We start from the raw sequence: 23,338 nt of genomic DNA, 5'->3' as shown, positions 1-23,338 counted from the left end.
TTTACAATAATCCTATCAGATGAAGGGTCACATTTTGGTCAGGTTTTTCTGTTGTTTTTAAACAAACATATCATTTAATAAAAATTAAATAGTATATTAACTTTTTAAAATTTAGCATACTACTTTATCCGGTTATCTTTTCACTTCAGAAGATTTGTTTGGGTCTATCTCATAGGATTTCACCTTTATACTTCTATTTTATGATAGAGCAACTGTTGCCCATGTAGGAAAACCAGCTATTTTCCTTTTAAACTTCTTCAAGGCTTCTGGCTGAATGACACCCGGACTTGCTGATGTAACAATTTCTCTTCATTTTGTAAACTTAAGCATTGCCTCCTTTTTTGAATCTAAAATCTGCGTCTGGGGTTTTTTTTGTGTTGTTTGGTTTTTTTAAATCACATTAAGGTGTTCCAGCATCCTCTGTGGCAAGAACCCTAGAAATGCAATGGTATTTTTGCACTGAAGTCCTTGACACTCTTTAGTCAGGAGTATTTTCTTCAAAAAAATCAATTGCTTTAAACATTTAAAAGTAATTTTACATAAGAAAACAAAAGTGGGACTATTTGCAAAAAGACACATTTATCCTACTCTATAAAGTGGCATGTTTGCTTACTTATGTTACAACATCGTGAAGTCAATTTCACTTGAAAGAGTGAGGCATCTTCTCCCTTCTGCGAGTCATTCGCAGAGCAGAAAGGAAAACAAAAGCGTCTGAAAAGGCAGAGCAAAATACAATGGCAAAAATCACAGCGCTATGATAACTAGGAGTCACTTAATTCACTAACTCCTCTTTACTCTTTGAACATTCGTATTGTTTCTGTTCACGTATTTGATTTGCGGTGTCAGTCCCCCTCTCAGGTCTTACTTTCTACGTTCTACATGTAAAATGCCAGATGTAACACCTTTTCCACTACTTTCCTACTGCTTAGATCTTATTTAATAAAGAATACTTACTGAAATGAATGTTGTATCTTGCTATTTCATCCCGGTCCTGTCATGCATTCATGCTTCCTTTTTTGTTTAGGGAAAACCGGTTCTTTTTTAATATATGATTTTAGTAGAAATACTTTCGCGTGGAGCTATCTCCTCTCAAGTTGTTCTGCCGGCATAGTATCAGAGGAATAAGGTAATTTTTGTCACCACCAATTAAAAAGTTTTACGAAACAGGACTGTTATAAAACAATTAAACCTTGCAAATGCGGTAGTCTCTAGGAGGGAAACCCTGGAGGAAATTCTGCTTATTAAAATTGCAATTTTAGTTTCCATTAAAAAGGAGAATAAGACAACAGAAGATGGGCTGGCAAGACAAATTATTTCTTAATGTCAGTTGAGCTTATTTCAAATGAGATAACATATCTACACCAGGTTGGGTTCAACACATTTTTGCCTCCTCAACTCATTTATCTAATTCAGTCATCTTGATTATAGCCTCATGGACTTTCATTTTCAGAGGAAGAGTTTCGTAACAAACAACCTACACAACATGCTGATTACTGAACAGTTAATTCTAATTAACTTGGCTATGGCAAGAGAATTTTGATAAAGTCCTAGAATGCAAATACAGTTTGGTTATTCTGGCCAAACTTCTATAAAATAAAAACCCACAGCACAGTCTCCAGATGAGACATCAGAGTGATAGGGATCTAATTTAAAGAAACAAATGAGAAAATTAAAATCACAAATAATTTATTCTTCCATTAGAATTGATGGAGTACAGTTTTAAATAGCAATGAAGTACACAGTGGTGGAAAATTGGCACAGAACCTACAAGCATTTCATTCATAATAATGTTCCTCATGCCATATCTGTTCAAACCTTGATGTGTATTTTCTATCGCCTTTAAGAAAATTGTTTTCCCTTTAAAATCGACGAACAAATTGCAAATCTTGTCTTCCATGTATAATGCCATACATATTATGAACACCAGCTGTTTTTCTCCCCCCCCCCACGCCCCTCCAACATGATCGCCAACTGGAAAAAAAAAAATTATTATTTTACTCCTGGGCTAATTTTAAGTTTTGTCCTTTATAAAAGTTGCCAGGAATTCTTGAATGCATGTATTCCTGCACAACAGAATATACGTTTATTTATCTGACACACAGTTGCAGGACAGTCTCAAAACCAATTTTTTTTTGTGTACTATGCTATTGATCGAGGTGCTGCCTCTATCTCACATGCAACACTATAAGCATTAATGCAGTTCAAAACAACATTTGGCATTTACCTCACCAACAGGTTTTATATTTGATGTTATAAAACATCCCTTGGTCTCACGTTAACCAATAAGAAAAACGGACACGCACAAAAAATGCCCCCTTTCTAAAGATATTAGCTCCCAGTTAGGAAAGTTTAGATAGGCTTTACAAAGTCTTCTAGGCTATTTTGATACATACAAATTATTCAACTAAAGGTTAAAATACACTTATACAATACAGTCCTGTCCTCCATATTCTTTTTCAAGTTCTTTGCATATTCAAGCCAAGTAAAATTAACACTTGTCATTTTCTTTGTTATTGCAATTATTAAGAGGGATTACAGCTTGCTTATGCAAAGCTGTGACAAAACACTTGAGAAATAAAACCCAAACGTTTATCTTGTTACCCAAAAAAATGTTGCAGAAAATTGTCAAACTATGTTAGAAAGAATTTTTACAAAAATGCTTCACTCAGAAAAATTGGAAAGCTTAAAAAAATTAATCTTTTCACAATAGTACATTATACTGTCCTTAATCGTGTTCCCATTTAGATAACTGGGATTCTTATTCTTTGTACATGAACCTATCAGTGATGTCTGATGCTCTCCATCTTTTTTCACTGTTATCTTTATTGTACACCATTTCGAGACTTATACAATCAAGCACTTATCATGCCCCAACCCATTTTTAACAGTAGATTTCTTATCTTGCCCAGCGAGTAGTGTACTGTCTTGCATATTCACCACATGAAAAACATAATATACAAAATATTGCTGCTGTAAAAAGTGTGCATTTCCCCTTTCCCCCTACAAAAAAAATCTGTGGAAAAAATATTAAATTCCCATAACCTTCATAAACATACAAAGCTGTTCGCACCTTTCAGTCTGTAACAGTCTATTTGACATACAGTTCTCAACTCACTGCAAATTGTTATGTCACATATTTTCTGTCCAATATTGCCATCTAGAGTAGAGATGTGAAATCAGTTTCTGAGAATCTACAGTCTTTAACAATTAACCAATAAAGACTGTATACCATAAAACAGCCACAAGATTTTTCCAAAAGCTAGATGGAATGGGAGGTTCTCATCTCAGGAAGATGTCCACAGTGCTGAGGAGACAATATGGCTGCTAATAGATACTGCCTACCGGAATGTGAGTACTTTTTCACTGTTGATAGTTTCCATACTGACCCTAAAAAATAAATTCAAAATACACGATTAGACCACAAGGCATATTTTCCTCTATTAAAAGCTGAAATCAGAAGACCATCCAAATAAGCTATGATGTTAAAAGGTGGAAACAAACAACAATAAATGAGAAACTGGTATGAGTAAGTAGTATAGAGTCTCACCTCACTACAAATCATGTGTGTTTTATTGTAAAGGTAAGACTGATGATACGGATTTAAAGCCAGGAACCTAATTTGATTAGAAGAGTATATATTTAAATGCAGTAGACTGCTGTGAAATTTGCAGAACACCATAAAAAAAAAAAAAAACAAAAACCAGGAATTACCTCTCACCTAAACTTTGTAAATTATTTCAAAAAGACAAGGTCACCTAAATTCAAAGTAATTTAGGAAACCAACCTGCTTTCAGAGATACCTAAAAATATTCATATATCAAGCATCGACTGATACATGTATCAAAAATGAAGGCACATCCCAGGGAACATAAAGAATCAGTCAACTTATCCTATGAAAATAAATTATTCTATAGATCCAATACATAGAATTATTACCCTTATTGATATTCTCTGTTTCTTTTCACACAATGTCATGTACTGCAGAAGACAGCAGAGATGAAAGCATCAATGCTACCTGCCTACCATCATCCTTCACCACAGAGTTCACGGCTTGCAGAAGCACGTAATGTGCTATGAAGCGAACACTCTCCAGACTGCAGTCCCACCACCATTCCATGTTAAGTACCATCACGATATGGCAGTATTTTAAATTTCAGTTTTATGTTGTAATGTCAGTTTTTTCCATTGTAATATGACAATCAGTCTGGAAGAAGAGTTTCATAACAACTGCCAAATGAGAATTTAAGCAGCACAATACCTATGGGAATGGCTAGTATGAAAGAGTGGAGAGGTCTTCTGTAATTGAGTTTCCCAGTGGAACTTAGACTGCACAAGCTGAAGGAGTAGAGCCTATCTACAGAGAGGGTTGCCCACTTCTACTGCAAAGCAAGCTAGAAGGAACTCAGCAAATTGAGATTAGGTTTCCTTGACCCTACATTTGCAACATGCAAAGCATTTTCCTGTAGCTTATTATTAGTAGGAGGAAGTTATTAGTTCAGGGCACGAGCATTTTGTTTATCTGTTAATTAGAAATAATTGCACCTCTAAACTACCACACTGGAAGTGTTCTCCTTCTTCCTTGTCTTTTCTAATTTCTGTAGAAAGGAAGACAACTGTTCTCCTTTAAAAATGTGGGCAATTGTGTCTATTCTCACTTCCAAGGGAAAGTTCTTCTTGAAAGTTCAACTGATCTTCTACTGACATATCAGGATTTTATTTAAACACTAGAACCTCAACTTGATCATAAGGTATATTTAGTTACTCTATTTTATTTATGCTGAGGAATATAGTAGTGTATGTTTTAATGATATTTCTTAATGACTCATATTGCAAAGATTAGATTTTACAAGTTTAGTACCTTCTACAGGAATAAAACCTCCATTTTATCCTTTAATTAGAAGACAGGGTTTTTTTTGTTTTTTTGTTTTTTTTTTTTACAGGAGTCCTCCACAACAACTCCAGCCTAGAGTTGTGGTGGTTCTTGCTTGTTTGTTTGAAACTTATCTTAGTAGTGATAGGAAAGAAGCAGTTGATTTTTCAGGTCACTTCTTTCCCATGTTCAGTGTTCCTTTATACTGCTCAGAGAAAATCTGTGCAAAAATAGGCTTCATGTCTCCCCACACAGCTCTATAGCAGAGGGACTTCAGTTGCACACCTAAGGTGGTTCTGCAACTGGAGAGGAGAATTACTGAATTTCTGTTTGTGGTAACTCTGCAAAGTAGTAATGAACAATGATCCACCATGAGATTTAGGAACCTCATCTTTCATATTAGTCATCCACCATGAGGCTACGAAAAAGATCACCTTAATTTTTAAGGTCCAAAAATACTATCTGGAGTGCCTCACTTTGCCAAGTTACATTAAACTGCAAACTCAGAAGAGAATGACTGATCACATCTCCAGATAAGTGATTCTGGGTAACTCACCTGGAAATAAGATGCATGAGAACTGTATATACACACCTAAAGATCATGTCCTCAAATACATTAGTTTAAATGTCCAACAGAAAAGAAGATTATCAAATCAGTGTACAAGAATCACAACTTTCTCATCAAATTGAAGAATACCTGGTCATATCCATAAGGCCTCTGCTGTGGTGGCTGTGGTGGCCCAGGCTGTGTGGGTCTGTATCCCCCATACTGCTGGCCTTGTCCTTGTGGATAATTGGGATACTGAGGTCCTGGACCACTCTGGGAGGGGCCTGGAGATCATTAAAATGTAAGTGAAAAAAGATTGCATAAGGCATTAGGAAGAAGAGAACAGTAAAAGCACAGAATTTTACAACTGGGCAGGGCTAAGAAGTATCACTGCTGTGCAGTTAGGTCTCTTCCTACCTAAAAAAATTACTGTGGTCCTCCTCTCATGGCGGGAAGCACCTTAGCTGACAGGGCCTATGCTCCAACCACAGAAGCATTTACCTTAATTTAATATATTATTTATTACCAATGGATGTAGTTCCACATGTGAAGTCACAGGGCAGGGAAGAACAAGGCAAGAAATTACAAGTCATCAACATGAGCACATCCCAGGATTTAGGGAGGCACACTCTCCTCCTGCTGTATGCTGCTCCAGTTTCAGAACTTTACCATGCCAGGAGCAGCCAGATGATCAGCTGCGTTTAGCATTCAGACCTTTTCAAAAGACTGGCAGCACTGCACTGCCAAAAAGTCAGTTCTCACACCACAGCAGGCAAATAAATGGGACATCAGACAAGCAAGTTACATGCATAAAATGTGAGATGTGACAACCAGTAGATGCTACTGTGGGATGGAGAAAAAGTACCGTCTACTCCATACTCCTCTGGTCATCTCAACTCTCCAGGGAAAGGATAGGAAAAACAAACCAAACCAAACCCAACTTTGGTTTCAGACTTTTTTTGGCTGTAAAAGGAAGCGGTTCTTCTGTCAATACAAACTCTTTCTGTTACTATTCTCAGGGACTCAGCCTGCCCACCATTGGAAGCTGCACATTACTACCATCAGGCAGTGCAGCCATGTTCCAAACAAAATTAACCTCATCCCTGCCTGCCTTGGGAGAGATGGTGTACTGCGTATTTCAGTGACATTCCACATGGATCTTTCACAGTGGATTTAAGTTAGCTTTTTTAATGCCACCCCTTAAAAATGGGCAGTCAGGAAGAGTTGCAACTCTTCAGAAGTGCTTTATTTTAAACCAACCAACCCTTCTTTTTTTCCCCCGCAGAAGAAACAGATGTATTTTAGCAACAGCGTGATTCAGTGCTAGAGAGGGCTAGAGTCTTAGCTACAAGCACTGGACATTAAGATGACATCAGCTGGTAACTCTTTCTGTAATTCTAGATCTACGAGACAGTCAAAAAGACGACCTGGAGAAGAAAAGCTCCATAGGCTATCACCATTTTCCTCAGGCCTCAAATCCCCTTCAACTATGCAGATTCAGCTTTCTACAGTAGAACAAAACCTTAAAGATTGATAATAATGACCAGGATGCTGATTTATTTTTGCAAATTAGAAAGCAATTAAATATTAAATTGAGTAAGGATATTACATCCTAAAAAGTGCTGTGTTCAACTGACAAATGAAACTTGGTTTTATTTATTCATGGTAATTCTTTGTAGCTGAATTCTAAATATTGAGTGATAGATTTTATGAAATAAAAATTAAACTTCAATACCTAGCTCTGCTGAAAATAGAAATTCAAAAATATGTTATTTGGGTTTACAAATTACAGTGTGTAAATCACTCCAACAGATTTCTTCATCTTCTTCCTCTAGTATCTCTTAACCTATATTTTCAGAATAAGTCAGATTTTATTTCTTTACTTACAACACTTAGAATAGTGAGCTAGACGGGCCTTCACTCTGATCTTCATTCTGTTCCTGTGTTACGTTTAGCAGAATATAACTACATGAATATTATTTTAGAACTATCAATTCACCCATAACAAAGGAGAAAACTTGCTAAGTCTCAGTGGATCCTCTTAAAACTTAACTCTGCCTCAACATAACTGGATTTAATGTAAATCTGTCATTTATCTACATGGCAAAGAAGTCAGCCATGCACTTCCTCACATACCCACAATGCCAAAACTTTTAGCATATAAACCTGCAACAGCGCTAAAAGTTAAAATATATAGATTTCAGAGATTCCTTCTTCTGAGATAATGATGTATGGCGGTACAATATGCAAGCAAGCAAAACTTAAGAGAGCAGTATTTTCTGTATGCTCTTCTGACCCGCAGTTTTCAGAAGTATACACAAAAATGACATGCTACTACTTTAAGTTTCCTGCTTAGGAGGTTTTCCTTGAATCCAAGCACTACATTATCTCACTTGTGGCAGAAGATTTCTCATTCCTGCCATACATCAGGTGGCTTGTACTACCACTGCAAATCTATAAAACAAACTCTCTTGAAAGCTGCATTGGCAATGCTTCTATTAATTTCCTTTAAAAAGAATGATTAATGTATGTTGGATGAAATTTTAAACTATTTTTTTTAAAAGATCTTGTTCTAAGTGGCAAATCCAGGGATGAAAGGGTATAAATGGCTTTCTGCCATCTTTCTGCCCTCCTGAGTCTGTCTTCACCTACAGAGGACAGAAAAGACCAGAGTCTTTCTAAATTACAGACATCTGTTACAATGTTTTCTAGCCACCTTTTCTATGCTACCACATTGTCCTAAACTGCCAACAGATCTACTTCCCAAAAGATGCTGTCTTCTACACCATCTTGTTTTGTCCCAGTGAAATTGCAGGCATACAGCTTTTTTTGCACAAGCCTGGCCTTCCAACCCAGTAAAACATGGATGGAATAACATGAGGATCTCCCTTGGCCTTTTCTGTGATTGCTGTCTGTGTCTTCAGGTTCTTACCATAACCCTGCTGTTGTCCTGGATACCCTTGCTGGCCTGGATATTGCTGCTGTTGTGGTGGATAACCCTGCTGTTGGGGTGGTCCTTGATATGCATCTTGCTGCTGACCATATTGTGAGTTTCCTGTAAGATGATTGCAAGAAAGCAAAAACTTATAAAGATACCTATTTATTTATTTATTTATTTATTCCTTCTAAGATGCACAGCCAACAACACGAGAACAAAATGAAAATGCAATATTGATTTCAAAAACTGAACAAAACAAAGATAACTCAAACCAAACAGAAGGAATTCGGCCAAACAAACTGCAGTTAAAGCCAATTCTGCAAAGTTGAACTGCAGCATTTTCAGCATCTCTGCCAAACGAGCAAAACATTTACTGGAACATCACAGTCATAAGATCATGACTATGCTAAATAAAATTAAAAAAAAAAAAGACAAAATTAAGGACAGCTACAAGAGCACAGACTAGCTACATAAGATCAGCAAGCTGTTTCCTAACGGCACTATAATTATACAAAATAGATACACACACAAAAAGATATACAACTGAACCAACAAATTTATGTTTAAATAAAAATTTCCATTGAGGTAAAAAAAAAAATCTCTAGGGTGTTTTAGTCATTTTACTGTTGTTAGAAATGGCAAATTGTGGTTACATATTTTAGGTGTTTGCAAGAAATTATTCTGAACGCTTCATGTTCCCTGCAGTTTTCAAGACAGCCAGCAACTAGTATTCTACAAGAGCTTTGCATGGGTATAAGTTGTGTTGTGTAAGAATTTTTGTTTCCGTTGCGGGTGGGGGAGGAAAGGGAATGTATGTGCGTATGTGTGTGAAGGTATATAGATACCTCCTTCGTAGTAATGTTGTGAGGAATCCTCATAAGGCCTATCGTAGCCTTGTTCAGGATACGACGGTTGCTGATAACCGTAATCATTATGACCTACATCAATTCGACAAGAGACAGGAAGAAACGTTAATGGCCTCTGAGTGAAAACCCTAAAATATTTCATTTCTCAGAAAAATGAAAAAAATTTCAACTGGATATACATGAAAAAGAATTTTCAATTGTATTAGCCAAAGACTTATTAATATGATTGCCTTTCATATTGAATTAACATGTGACAGAAAAAAAAAAAAAAGGCTTAATGCAGTAGTTTTAGCAACATCACAGCAAGGGATGGTCTTAACCTTCTGATAATCCTTGTTGGGAGGGGAAAAAAAAAAAAAAGTACTTTATCTTTCACTCAAAAAAAAAATGAAAGCATTTAGGCCTTTCACATGTAAATAACCTGAATTAAATTAGAATGAACAAAGAAAGCAATTATCATACTTTGTCTAACACCTGTTCTGCTGATCTCCAATTCAAAAGCATATGCTAAAAGCAGTGTGAAATATAACAAAGCTCAATGAAGTTATGAACCACAGTCTACACTAAGTTTTGCTTTTAAGTGACAGAAAAATAACATTCTCGAGATTTTCCCTACAAACAGAATTCCTACAAGTCATAAGAAAACTTTCTGGTTTACATTCCAGTCCTCAGCAGGATTATTATAAACAAACCTTCCTTTTCAGAGACCACAGGCATCTCTGATTAAGAAACCAACATATGCAGTAAGCACCCCACCTGTTGTTGTTTTTAGAACTAATATATTTTGTCTTACAGGTGACCAAAATCTTACAGGTGACGAAATCTTATTACTAACTTGGTCGAGAACACAAACCAAAATTTTGTTTAAATTTGAAATTAAATTATACAAATTATTTAAGTTTGGAATAAAATTTTGGAATAAAAATAAGGAAAGGGAAAACAGTTCTAAAACTACGTGGTCTTTGTAATTAGTTCTGTACCATATATCATTGATTGAATCTAATATAAATATATAACCATTAAAACAAGTCTTATAATATATTCTCTTTACATCCTACGTAAGAGCAATAATGAGGTAATGATAAAGAATGAATCTTTAGAGGAATAGCTTTTAGAGAAGTAATCTGATCTGTGCTGTCACAGAGTTGTTGATAATAACATCTAATTGCCCCTACTACAGTAAATTGCCTGCAACCATTTAAAGTTCATGTGTAAAACATAAAAGGTCCAAAATGAAAGCTTAATAATTACAAGTTAATGCAACTTGTAATTCAAACAAATAACTTGTATCCTTTTATTTGCAATGAATAGTTGCTTTGGAAATTACAAAGCTTTGCTTTGTATATGTTTTTAAAATGTTATGAAGTTCAAGGAATGTGGTAGATGATAAGATACCATTAAGTTGCACACACGGTTATCACAGTAGTCATGAGTCAGCATCTTTGTTCTCCCAGTCTCTGCTCAGCCTAAAAACAGGTTAATTGCAACTTTTCTAACTTATAACACAATCCAATAGCCTTCAGCACTCTAAATTCCAAGAGGCAGAAGGGCGGATTCATGAAATTCAAAGTTACAGTCTTCTCTTGAAAGCACAGGGGGGACTTCTAAAGAGGATTCACAATTACAATCTCCTCAGGGCAAGGACCATTTTATTCCTTTGCAAAAATTAAACTGAAGGCCCATACCATAGCAGCAATAACGTATTTGTGTGACTTACATGAAAACTAAACACCAAGTTAAAAAGTAGAATATTTACAGAAAAAGTACATCTCGTTAGCGAGTTTTTCCACTTCAATAAAATCTTTAATAAAAGGATATCGCCCCCTCTCTTATTTATAATAAAGTTATGATTGTTTTAATTCATGTCAATTATACTAGATCTGCTAAGGAATCCTCCATACTTCTAGATAAACCTATTAACAGAACTTCACGTTGAAATACTAAAACTGTTGTTAAAGAGTGTCAAATGGGAGTAGTACAAATTACACGCTTTGAGTAAGTTGTAAAATTAACTAGTCATAGTAACTTAAACTGTAGTAACAATTCTGAATTTGGAAGGTTTTGTAAATGTGAAGCATGATATCCAATTACTATTCTTGCCTCATTCCCTAATTTTGGGCATATAACTACATTAGTATTGGGCAGGTATAGAAAATGGGAAAGTTAACATTTATGAGAGATTACCATCAGGGTAATATTGCTGGTTCATGCCTTCTGGAGGACCTTGTCCACCATGACTGTATTGGTCCCCATAATAGTCTTCCTGGCCTGAGTACTGCTGTGGTGGGCCTGAAAAACCACAACCAGTCAATACGTAAATAACTTGTTTTGTCTGTTATAAAGCCTGCTAATTTCTGATTTTAGTATGAGAAATATTTCTCAAATGTACTCCCCACCCATATCGTTGCATTTCAGACAACATACGTAATCTGGTTTACTTAAAAAAAATAATAATAAAATAATGTATCTATCTATATATACACACACACAGTTGTTTGGCTGCACTAGATTGAGCACATATATATCAAACTTCAGTTTTGAGCTGATTTTAGGAAAATGTATATAACAGACTAGGGTGTTAATAATGAAGTTATTCCTTTTCTAAAAGGACTGTCAAAAAAAAAAAAAAAGAAAAAAGAGAAGCAAAATTGTGGAACACTGTTCCTTTCTCGTAATGGAGCTAATTCAGAAACGAGCAGATACTCCGTTCCTTTTCTGTACCTATCAGTTAAATACTGAAACAGAATTCTGCATCTGCGTATCTGCGACGCGTATTTTTAGATACTTTTTGTCAGAAAACTCAAAACAGAAGAGAAACTTGTCTTCACGTTTCATGATGATACCAGTAATCTGTTGCTGCAAGAACCACCCTTAAAAGGGTAACAAAAAGAGTCTGCAAACAAAGCCCGTGACACCCAATGATTTGATCAAAATTTGGTGTAATCAAGAAAGTGATTTAAAATAGTTTTAAAGATGGTTATTTAAAATCACTGTAAAAACACTGAAGTGAAGTCCTACCTTGCTGTGGCGGCCTGTACGGAGGAATCTGTCTCTGACCCATCATGTGATTTCCTTGGTTAACTTGGCCCATCATTCCCATAGGTGGCTGCTGCCCCTGGTAATGCTGGCCACCTGCTTGTGGCATGTTGTATTGCTGGGTGGGGGGCTGCTGGTGCATCATTGGACCTGTGAAAGGAAAAGCAGCAAATATGCCTTCTGTAACACATGATTTGTGATTAAACCTTTCAGGGAGAACTAACATGGAAAACTCAAGGTTTAAAAATGGAGCAAAAAAGGCTCTGTATTTCTAGTGTTCTCGTAAGGATTCCTTGCTCCTGTACCAATGCAAGTGCAGATGATCAATTCAGCAACCAAATTACAAAATAGAACTCAGCCTAAATAAGGACCCTTTTAGATGATTTATGTTCAAACTACACAGACACTAGTTTACTCATACACAGAGATAACTGAAACGCTTCTATCATTTTTTGTTTGTTTTAAAAACCACCTGCAAAGAAAGTGTAGATGAAAACTTGATGGTGAAACCTTGACAAGTCATAGAAAAACTATTTAACATCATGAACTCCTTGGGGCATAGTTTTAATACACATGTAGTTGTTGTTATAGTCCAGCAATGAGCCACTTAGCTGTTATCACAAAATAAACAATGTTGTTTAGCCTATAAAGACAAACCACTTGTACCAGCGTGTCAGGCAATCACACAATAGACATTATGCAGAAAGGCCCACAGGAATACACGGTCAGCCCGCCACTGAACAGTCCCGAGCAGCCTGTATCAAAAACCTCCTTTCATACCAAGCTGCACCAAGGTTCTATGAGCCTCGGGAAAAGACCAGGAGAGATCAAGTACTGTCCATGTTTTATCAACGAAGAAATTCTAGTTAAGGCTGAACTTAGAGAAATGCAAACTTCAGTAATCAAAACAGACAGTTAAAGAGCACCCTACTGACACCGCACAGCAATGAAAATGATGATTACGCCATTTCATTATATGAGATTGCAGGTTAGGTTGATATAACTTTTAACAAAGAACAGCTTCCTCACTTCCTCTGTAGTACCGCTTCAGAAAAAGAGTTATTCCAATATTAAAAATATGAGGAGGAAAGAGTTGTCACAAGAAGCTAAACTTCTTAAACAACATATTCTTATAATACATTAAGTCAAACTACTTAACAAATATTGCATACTTTATAATGGTGAAACCCTAAGCTTCCCCCCCCCCCTTTTTTTGTTTTATATACTTGTTTTATAAACTACAAAGACAACAAGTAACTAAGTCTCACTAAAAAAAAAAAAACAAATCAAACATCAAACTAGCACAGCCATTCCTTAGCCCCATCCCAGGAGAAAACGGAAAGGTATCATCTCCTTTTCTATATGATAGATTTTGCCATTGCATTTAATATTTTTAAATAACTACGTGCTGAAGCACAAGCAGAAAGTCCTATGTAGAAACCGCAGTACAGGAAAGTTACCTAGATACTGACGATTTATATAAGGAAAGGAATACATAGTCACTTGGATCTTGTCTATGTGGGGTTACCAGAGAAAGTTAAGCCAAATTAATTAATGGTACGAATTCAAAGTGCGTTAGTTAAATCCCATTAAACCCCTGTGTGGAATCTCTCAGCGAGAAGTAAAGTGGCCTTAGTTCTGTTAAGCTTCATTTTCCTCTGAAGATAAATATTGGCCGCTCTTAAAATGATCCAGTTATGCTTCTACCCTTCAGCATGGCAGTTTGCGTGTCCCAATTTTAAAGTAAAAAAACAGTTTGAGATACTGTAATTATTTTTCACTTAGCAAAAATATATTTCATTTTTTGATCTTGTGAACGAGGAGGTAATTTAGATCATTCCATTTCACTGCTCCTCTGTTTGGAGGTACTGAGAAACATTAGGCAGCCTTGAAAAAAAAAATAAAAACTTGTTGCCATAATATTCCTACATCTCAAGAAAGCTTGTTAATTAACAATATTAATATTAGTCACAATACAATGTGATAAAATGTGTTGGGTCCCCATGGTGCAATGTAGAGGTTTTCTGTTTGCTTTTTAAATTAGAACTTCATTAACGCTTTGTAGAGCCACAATGAGAATTCACTACCCTGTATCAGACTGTGTATTGTGTTAATAACAGAGTGCCTGGCTTCCTTCCAGTTTGGTTCACATCTCTCTCATTAAGAAGATACCTAAAAGAAGAACCATGATCTCTACCATCTCACGCAACGGAACCATTTTACGCAGCAGTTTTGAGGAATGAGGGAACTTTGAATTTGTTTTTCATTTTGAAAAATCAAGCCTACAATAAAAGCTACATTTATTCATCATGTAATACTTAATATGACATAAAATTAAACTAGAAAAACCCTTCACAAAACTTAAGTCAAAAACTTAAGGCTATTAGTTCATTATCTTATGACTTTCTAATATTTGTAGCAAATGTTTTTACAATCCACTTATAATCCAGCTCTTCAATTTCTAATCAGGTCACAACAAACTACACTCAGTGGAAGTCATGATGTCTTCCAGATTTGGAGATAAGACTTCACACACAGAAGTTCATAAAATTGTACGATGCAAGGGAATGCTCACTGCTTTCAAAGACTCTCCTTAGAAACTCTTATTTTTTGGTGAATTTCTAGAACTATTTATTCAAGAGAGGACAAAATGTCTGATTTGTACTGAATCCAAAATGAGACCAAGAAAACATTGTGCAGGACTATCCCTCTAAATATGCAAGTACACAAGCAGACTATTGTGTTTCCAAGAAACTGTTGGTAGTACAAAAGCCCTATAAATGTTTCCGTGTATTCAAGAAGGCAGCCTTCACATATTAATATACTGGAAGCATTCTGGGGATAAAAGTCTGAAGAAAAAGATGCTAAGAAGTAATACTGTAGGTCCTGTGAGGAGTGCAGGCCATTTTGGTAGTCATTAAACAGGCACCTGAAACATGTAACATGCAGACCCAAATCAATCTTCTGGAGTAAATGAATGTATAAAGCAAGCCAGATAACAGGTGAAACCAGAAATGCTCATAGTTCAATTAAAAATAGTCCACATTATCAAGAATACACAACATTTTCCTCAACTGCTCATTTCAAAGTCATCTACACCTACTAAATGAAAAAAACTATTTCTGCTCCAGGCAGTGTCTCATAAGGAGGACTCACATATAGGGAAGAAAAGGTATGTGGAATTAAGTAAAAATGGACTGGTACCTGATTTTCTTATAAATTCAGTGGCCTGGTGGCAGTCTCCTGACAAGACATGACTTCAGGAAACTGACAACCTAGGCTGCAGAGAGGCAAGATGAGAGAAACAGAAATGCAAACCAGAAATGGGTCCCCAATAAATCTAACGAAGTTGAGACCAGAAGTGCACTGAGGATGAAAGAGCTGACAAAAAACTTGGCAGTTTAAAAAGGTCTCCTTAGCTTTGTCTCCTCTGCTGAAACTCAGATAGTGGTGGCAAATGCTATGAAATGACAAGAATAATTGCTGACATGGCTGAAACTTCTGAAGAAGTAGAGAAGTGAGGAGCCACACGCAAATAAACTGGTGGTTCTGCTGTTCTGATTAAAGAGCTACGGGAGCAGCTGGGTATAATCAAAAAGCACCAGTACAAGCTATTGTTTCTTCAGTCTTGAAAAATACTTTGGTTTTGTTGCTAAGAGGAGGTCTATTCTTAGGCATTTCACAATGTGCACTCATATCAATAACGCAATCGGACAGCCACATCTAGAGTACCAGCAGAGTACATTATATCAGATTTACCATGGTAAATGTCGTCATTGTGTCCACTGTTACATAAATAACAAAATACATACCTAGCAATGCAGCAGCCCTCAGTAAAACTTTTTTGTTGATTTTCTTCATGTTTACAAGAAAATGCCTTTTTTTTTTTAAACATAAGTGATGGTGATGACGCTTGCAAGAGCTACCTTAACTCCTCTACCGTAGGATAAATTTAACCTTCAATTTTCTCAAGATTCTTGACAAAAGCTACAATTCAGATGTACTTCATCAAATGAACCAAAATCTTAAAGGTGTTTTAACACAAAGGGCAGTTCAAACGCTAGCTCAAAAGACTTTGAGGATACAAATGGGTTAGATGTCCAAAAAATTGAGACTGCCCTCCTTTGCCCATGACATAATGGCTACTGTAAGCAGCTGAGGTATTGAAACTAACATCTTCCGCTTATATGGGAATGAACAGATGGCAAGATGTTCACAAAAGGTCCTCAGCCTCAGAAATAATTTTATCCTGATCTGTCATACCCTGAATATGTTTATATTTCAGTTAACATTGAATGTTCCTATCTTTAAGTTCCTTTCTTTATGTGGACAACAAAAAGAACAGGAATTCTGCACCTGCCTCATATCTGCTGTCTCTGGGATGTCTTCATATTTACTTTGTAATTGAAAGCTTTTTGCTTTAATGCTTTTTTTGCTTTAATGCAATTTTTTGTAAGTTTATATAAATGCGACTGTCATTAAAAAAATCTCAGCACTGGACTCAACAATCGGTCTTCTGCAAATGATCAAGTCAACATGGCATTCTCATGTAGAGTTCACCTGTTTAAAGTAAACTAGTTCCCTCACCCCAAGCAACGTGTAATGCTCATTAAATAGACTGGGGAGTTTGGCAACTTTGCTTCAAACACTTCTGGCAAGGGAACAGAATTCTAGCAAAAGGATCTGAGAAGGCCAACCTATGATTTCTTGATCCTTAAAGTATTTCAGTTCTGCTGTTTATTATTACTCTCTGACTGTGAAAGATCTGTTCAAAATAAGTGAGAGGAATTTCCATGTAAGTTTCAGGTTCCACAAAATCATGCTTACACCTCCCCTCTGAAAAGTCAAAAATTGGCAAGCCTTGAAATATTTTATTCGACTGCAATAGCTTCCCATACAGAAGAAAAAAAACGCACCCACAAGAAAGGAGTTTCTTCCACATTCACTCAGCTCCTGCTGCTTCCTATCTTTTCCAAAAAGGTAGCCAACATTCCTTGTGGATGTCCCAGGCTGCTACAGTAGCTTTGTAATCAAGAATCATCTACAGAATCTTCTACTTAAAACATTCTGCTTCATAAGCCCAAAATGACTAAAATTCTTCTTTTAACTGGACTGACTGTATAAAAACAATACCACGAAAATTTTGCTTCTTGTATCAGATAGTCCTCTGACTGGCATTTTATAAACTAGTGCAAATCAATAATGAGCACAAAGTGGGGACCGAAAGTAAATCCAACAGTGGACTGCACTTTTTCGTTTTTTCTTCCTAACACCGTCTGCCTCAAAGTGTTTTGCTAGAAAAAGCACATGACAAAGTTATGCTAAAACTATCCAAAACTTAGATAAAACCTTTCTGCATATTATGGTCTCTTTATCTATTATATGATAGCATCCTTTTTTTCTAAAAGTACTGGCCTCTTTCAGGACACAGTAGGTATTATTCACTGAAAAGCTATTTCAATAATTTGTTTCCTCCTAATTGTTCATTGTGAGATGCTGTGCCTAGTCAAACACTGAAGACAGAATTATTAATTTACTCATGGGTTTTCTTATGGCGCTCATAACTAAAATGTCCAAATCTTCATAATGAATATACTTTCACAACACTTCTGTGAAATCAGATGGTATTATAATCTTACCATCAGATTCATTCCTCTACAGATGGGGAGCCCATGCAGGGAAAGATTAAGGTCAAAAACATCTACTCATTTTTAACAGCCAGCTTGAGATGCTAAGACCTTATCTTGCAGAATATTTAGCATTATATTTAGCTAGTGCTGTTATTTACTGACAGATATAGTAGGATCTCTCATTCTCAATATGGATCACTCCTTTATAAGAAACAACACATGCTTAAGGGTTCACAAATGCCTCCTGACAGCAATACTGAGGTTCAGAAAATTAGGGTTAGATGCTCTATTTACTGTTGGTTTTATGAGACATTTAAAAATTTTAAAGGGGTTAGGGTTAGGGCTAGGATTTAGGGCACCATTAGGGTCAGGGCTAGGGTTAAAGAATGTAATTTTTCACCTCACTGTCAGAAACGGCCCTCCACTTCTGTGAAACTTTAGCAAAAAATCAGCCTTGAGGCAGACATTTAGAATGGAAAAAATCTCAGCCTAAAGGGTCAAAATTTGACAGAATTAGAATTACCCAATGTGAAAGCTTATCTTGGCCCTAGGTGCAGGCAACAGTATCAGCTCTTGTTCTAACTAGATATTTTGCTCTTGTTCTTGAACGTATAATTTAGTTAGATACTGCTTTGTTCTTTATTCCCCAAAGCCACTTCAGTACTATTATTTGTTCAGAACAGAAACCTTTTAAGTGTCTTTCTGCCTAATTTCTAATGAGCAATTTTCAAGTTTGACAGAGTATTGAAAATACAGCAGGGGAATGAGGAAGCGTAAAGAACACTACTTTGAGATGGAATAATCACTAGTCCTAAATTGTAAGCCAGTCATACAAAGTAAGTTGTTTCCTGTAGAGCGACTCTGTGGATGGCTCCCTCACACATACTGCTGCATATTTATTGCTAACTCTCTGCAACTAAGAGATTTCAACTGAGCATGCACAGGACTTTTCTAAAGCATCTTACAACGTTTACAAAATTACTCGATTGTGTATTGCCCAGAATACACAGGTAACTTGACAGTTCAGAGAGACAGTCAAAAATATTCCCACTTGTGAGAGTTTCCTCTGCTACGTGCCTATCTTTTGTTTCCTCTGCTGTTAAATTATAAGGAAAATGCCATTAACAATGTGGACAATGAAGGACTCGGACTTCCACTTTCACTACCGGGAAGAAAGATGCAGAAACAGCTGCTTTTTCTTGACTCATTTTTGGTCTCTCATTAATTTAGTCTTTTGTCTGTTTTGTACGTTTCTGCGATATTCTGCAATAACCAAACTGATCAGTATGACCTGGTCTGCTCGTACACCTCAGGAACAAATAGTATCTACCTAACAAAGTGGAGCTTTGGTCTCCAATGACAGTACACTGCAATAAGAACCTGTGCCACTGAAGGATTATTTTTTCTACAGTGACCAGGATGCGAACCTTAGAAAAAGTGAAAAACACGTTTTCCTACAGCATCAGAAAAGAGATGAAAACCTTGACCCAAGTCATATCCTTCAGCAAATATATTGATAGAAGTTCATACTTGCTGTAAACGTGGCAGAAGCAATTTTTTAAAAAAATTCTGCAGTATGTCTTCTAACAGGTGGTATGTCCAGACCCAATGTAGTAGCAGACTTAACAGGTAAACTGAAAATACTGCTTCCTGACTTGTGAAGCACATTTGGAAGAACATGCAGTATACATACAATTTAATAATTTGGTCTGCTGTGACTCTAATGTAATATTTTAATTCCGCAATGTCCTTGGCACTTCAACAAGGACCATACTGTCAACAGGATACATCATCTGTTTATGCTATGTAGATATCCTAGATACCAAATTAGTTTTGGATTTTACTACATACACAAGGACATCTCCTGAAAACAGTAGGGAGTAACTGATTTGTTCCTGGAACTGAATTTTATTTCTTTAAGATTAACAGACATTCCACACTAAAACAGCATGCAGCAGAGAACAAAGATTAATTAGGAACAAAAATCTGAGGGCTACCTGACTTTAATTTTTCAATTTACCCAAGAGACTGAAGAGTAGAGATACATTTTATCAACTCGAGAAATAATAACACTTAGAAGTGTGAAGTCTGAGAAAGATAAACAGTAGTTCAAACTTGTAACTAATGAAAACAGATCCACTCCTAGATTCTCACACAATACCCGAAAACAGTTCAATGTCTGCAAATAAATAAAAAGTCACTGACAGTGGGAGAAAGAGATGTAGAGTCCTCCAAACATGGGTACAAATGCATTTAGAGAAGGAAATCCAGGAGAAAAGACATTTAAGAATAGTCTGTACCTGAGATGTTTCCTTTTTACAGAAGTTACCAAGCACCTCGCTTACCTTGGTTTGGTTGCATGTTCATGTTTGGTCTGGGACCATAGTTGCCCATCGGCTGTCCCTGGCTCATAGTCATCTGATTCTGCACTGGCATGCTCTGTGAGGATGGCACTGAGTGATTATAGCCGCCCATTGATCCATGGCTACTTGAAGGCATGTTCATGGAACTGTTTGTCATATTGAGTTGGTTAGGTCCAGGTCCTTGCATAGGCATATGGTTAGGTCCTTCAGAAAGGCAAACGGACAAAAAAGGTTCTTCATTAAGTATCATAAATCAAGCAAATACAGTCATACTGAATCACAAAACTAAATAACGGTTATTAAATACAACTACATTAAAACAAAGATAAAACAGAGTTTGCTCATGACGTCCCAACTTAAATTATAAAAATAGTTAACAACAGTCAAAGTTCAGCTCCACTACGCAATACGTTTTCTTTTGTTGAGCAGCTGAAGCTACTAAAATAAAAGGGGAAAATATCATACAGCTCATCTTATATCCATATCATATGCAAAACTAGTCTTTTTAGTACTCACACAACACACCCCGAATTTCAACATGAATTGCACAGTATCAGTCTAACAGCCAGCTTGGTAGCCCTCTCACAGCTACACATAGAATTGTTACAATAGCTGTAACATTTCTGTTTATTCAAACAAACCATACTAGAGACTTTTCTGAAAGTAACAGTTAATACTTTTTTTCCAAAGTCAGGCAGTATTAACACTGACATGGTACAATACATGTAGAATAAAAGTGGATGAACGTATATTTAACATTGTTTGAACATATAATCTATGGCCAATATTCTGCGACTGTATTTACAAATTACTAGGGTGGGAGATGATGACTGGAAGGACAGAAATCAAATTATCAGCTCACCTCTCATGCTTGCAAAGAATCAAAGGAAGAGCAACCTGTCTGGAAGGCCAACTACATCTCTTCACCCTTTATTTCCCCTCTTCTTGACAACACAGGTTAGAATTGGATTGTTCTCTGAGTTAAATCTACTCTCAATGGGTATTTTTAAAAGCATAAACATTACAATACCACCGGATCACTTTACTCATTACTTTAGCTGGGATAAATGAGTAGCTACTAGGAGTAAAATTCGTAAGAGGTGTGACTAGATATAAACCTGACCTGGACAAGCTCGAGAAATGGGCCCATGTGAACCTCATGAGGTTCAACAAGGCTAAGTGCATGGTCCTGCACCTGGACTGCTGGTATCAATACAGGCTGGGGAACAAGGGATTGAAAGCAGCCCTGCTGAGAAGGACCTGGGGGTACTGGTGGATGAAAAGCTGGATGTGAGACGGCAATGTGCTTTCGCAGACCAGAAAGCCGGCTGTATCAAGAGAACCATGGCCAGCAGTTCAAGGGAGGTGATTCTGCCCCTCTACTCCGCTTTGGTGAGACCTCACCTGGAGTACTGCATCCAGCTCTGGAGCCCTCAGCAGAGGAAAGACATGGATCTGTTGAAGCGGGTCCAGAGGAGGGCCACAAAAGCAATCAGAGGGATGGAGCACCTCGCCTTTGAGGAAAGGCTGAGAGAGTTGGGGTTGTTTAGCCTGCAGGAGAGAAGGCTCTGGGGAGACCTTATTGCAGCCTTTGAGTACTTAAAGGGGGCCTACAGGAAAGATGGGGACAAACTTTTAGTGGGGCCCACTGTGATAGGACAAGGGGTAATGGTTTTAAACTAAAAGAGGGAAGATTTAGACTAGATATAAGGAAGAAATTTTTTACAATGAGGGTGGTGAAACACTGGCACAAGTTGCCCAGAGAGGCGGTAGATGCCCCATCCCTGGAAACATTCAAGGGCAGGTTGGATGGGGCTCCGAATAACCTGATCTAGTGGCAGATGTCCCTGCACATTGCAGGGGAGGTTGGACTAGATGACCTTTAAAGGTCCCTTCCAACCCAAACCATTCTATGATTCCATGAAGTGAAAAAAGTAAGTGAAGTGCACGGATTATGCATATGACAAGCACACGACATGAAGAGTTTACGAAGATATGTGCAACCAGAGCATGTGACAGAGTAGGTCAACTGTAAACAAGGCAAGTGTTGATATACACAGAGTTCATCAAGAAGATACCATTGCTGCCAAACATGCCACAGGTGTTTTTTTAAGCCACAAAACACTAAGAAATACAGAAAACTTAGAAGAGGAACCTAGAAGAAACTATGTCAGTAGAGTTGTAGGAAGATAGTGATTTGGTTACAGATCTCCCTGCGCATAAAAAAAAAAAAAAAAAAAAAGAAAAAAAGTATTTACTTTCTGTAAACAGCTCCCAAGTCCTGCCTTCACTAAAGAAATAGCTGCAGCAATCTAGGACAGGGTGAAGGCTAAAATAAGGACGTACAGAGTTGTACACAAGGTCACAGAGGCAATACCAACTGACCTGCAAACAAAAAGATGTAGAAGAAAAAGATAACAATTATCAAGGAACACAGCTACTAAAAGCCAACATGAAGGAACAGAGAACACACTTAAGAATATATTTATCCCCGTGCCCTTTTCAAGGCACCTTACTGAAATGAACAGGTAAGCATATTTTATCAAGGGAAGTGAAAAAGCTAAAAGGTATCATACGCACAGTTCTCTGTTCCTGCAAAACAAGGTGAGCGGAGATTGCTGAATGGTACAAAGGCAGGCCCACCACAAATACAGAAAAAAATAACTCGGTGAATACCGATTATGACCATGACAAAGAAATACAGATGCCTACACTGTCCCTTCTTCAATTCAACACTGCCTAACTCTGCAACACTGAGAAAAGAGAGACGGTTTAATTATGAAAAAATGAGATCATCTCTAACCATGATATCATCAATGTGTTAAAGTAAAGCTGAAGTGAAGAAAAGCTCCAGAATGTAGTGCCAAGCAACTCTATAGGACTGCTAGAAGACTAGTTTCTCATCTTCTCTCATAAGAAAAGGAAGACCACACAGGATTAGTGCCAGAAAGTCAGGACCTGGGAGTGGCTTTGTTACTTTTTTTTTTTAAAGGAAGAAATTGTCAATAGCAGATTTCAGAGAGCTACCGAAGCACACAGAGGAGTAAGTTTTTAAAAACTGGTAATGTTAAGAAGCAAAATGGGGAAG

The 23,338-nt window shown here is 36.9% G+C and overlaps 1 protein-coding gene across 4 annotated transcripts in view; it reads right to left on the bottom strand.

Annotated features, from left to right (window-relative positions):
- Window positions 1-1,669: 1,669 nt before the first annotated feature.
- The window catches only part of SS18 (SS18 subunit of BAF chromatin remodeling complex), a 43,142-nt gene continuing 21,473 nt past the window's right edge, over window positions 1,670-23,338 (bottom strand). For 2 of the 4 annotated variants that reach the window (XM_054190844.1, XM_054190845.1), the window contains exons 5-11: window positions 20,233-20,454; window positions 12,240-12,407; window positions 11,406-11,510; window positions 9,201-9,293; window positions 8,350-8,472; window positions 5,568-5,701; window positions 1,670-3,387 (exon numbers count right to left, since the gene is read on the bottom strand). In XM_054190844.1, coding sequence (XP_054046819.1) covers window positions 3,361-3,387; window positions 5,568-5,701; window positions 8,350-8,472; window positions 9,201-9,293; window positions 11,406-11,510; window positions 12,240-12,407; window positions 20,233-20,454 — 872 coding nt within the window. In that variant the 3' untranslated portion in view covers window positions 1,670-3,360. The remainder of the gene's footprint in view (window positions 3,388-5,567; window positions 5,702-8,349; window positions 8,473-9,200; window positions 9,294-11,405; window positions 11,511-12,239; window positions 12,408-20,232; window positions 20,455-23,338) is intronic. The other 2 variants (XM_054190846.1, XM_054190847.1) reach the window with 2 other exon arrangements.

The sequence above is a fragment of the Rissa tridactyla genome, chromosome 2 (assembly GCF_028500815.1).
Source record: "Rissa tridactyla isolate bRisTri1 chromosome 2, bRisTri1.patW.cur.20221130, whole genome shotgun sequence".
Classification (NCBI taxonomy): domain Eukaryota; kingdom Metazoa; phylum Chordata; class Aves; order Charadriiformes; family Laridae; genus Rissa; species Rissa tridactyla.
This window is presented reverse-complemented; position numbering and strand designations above follow the sequence as displayed.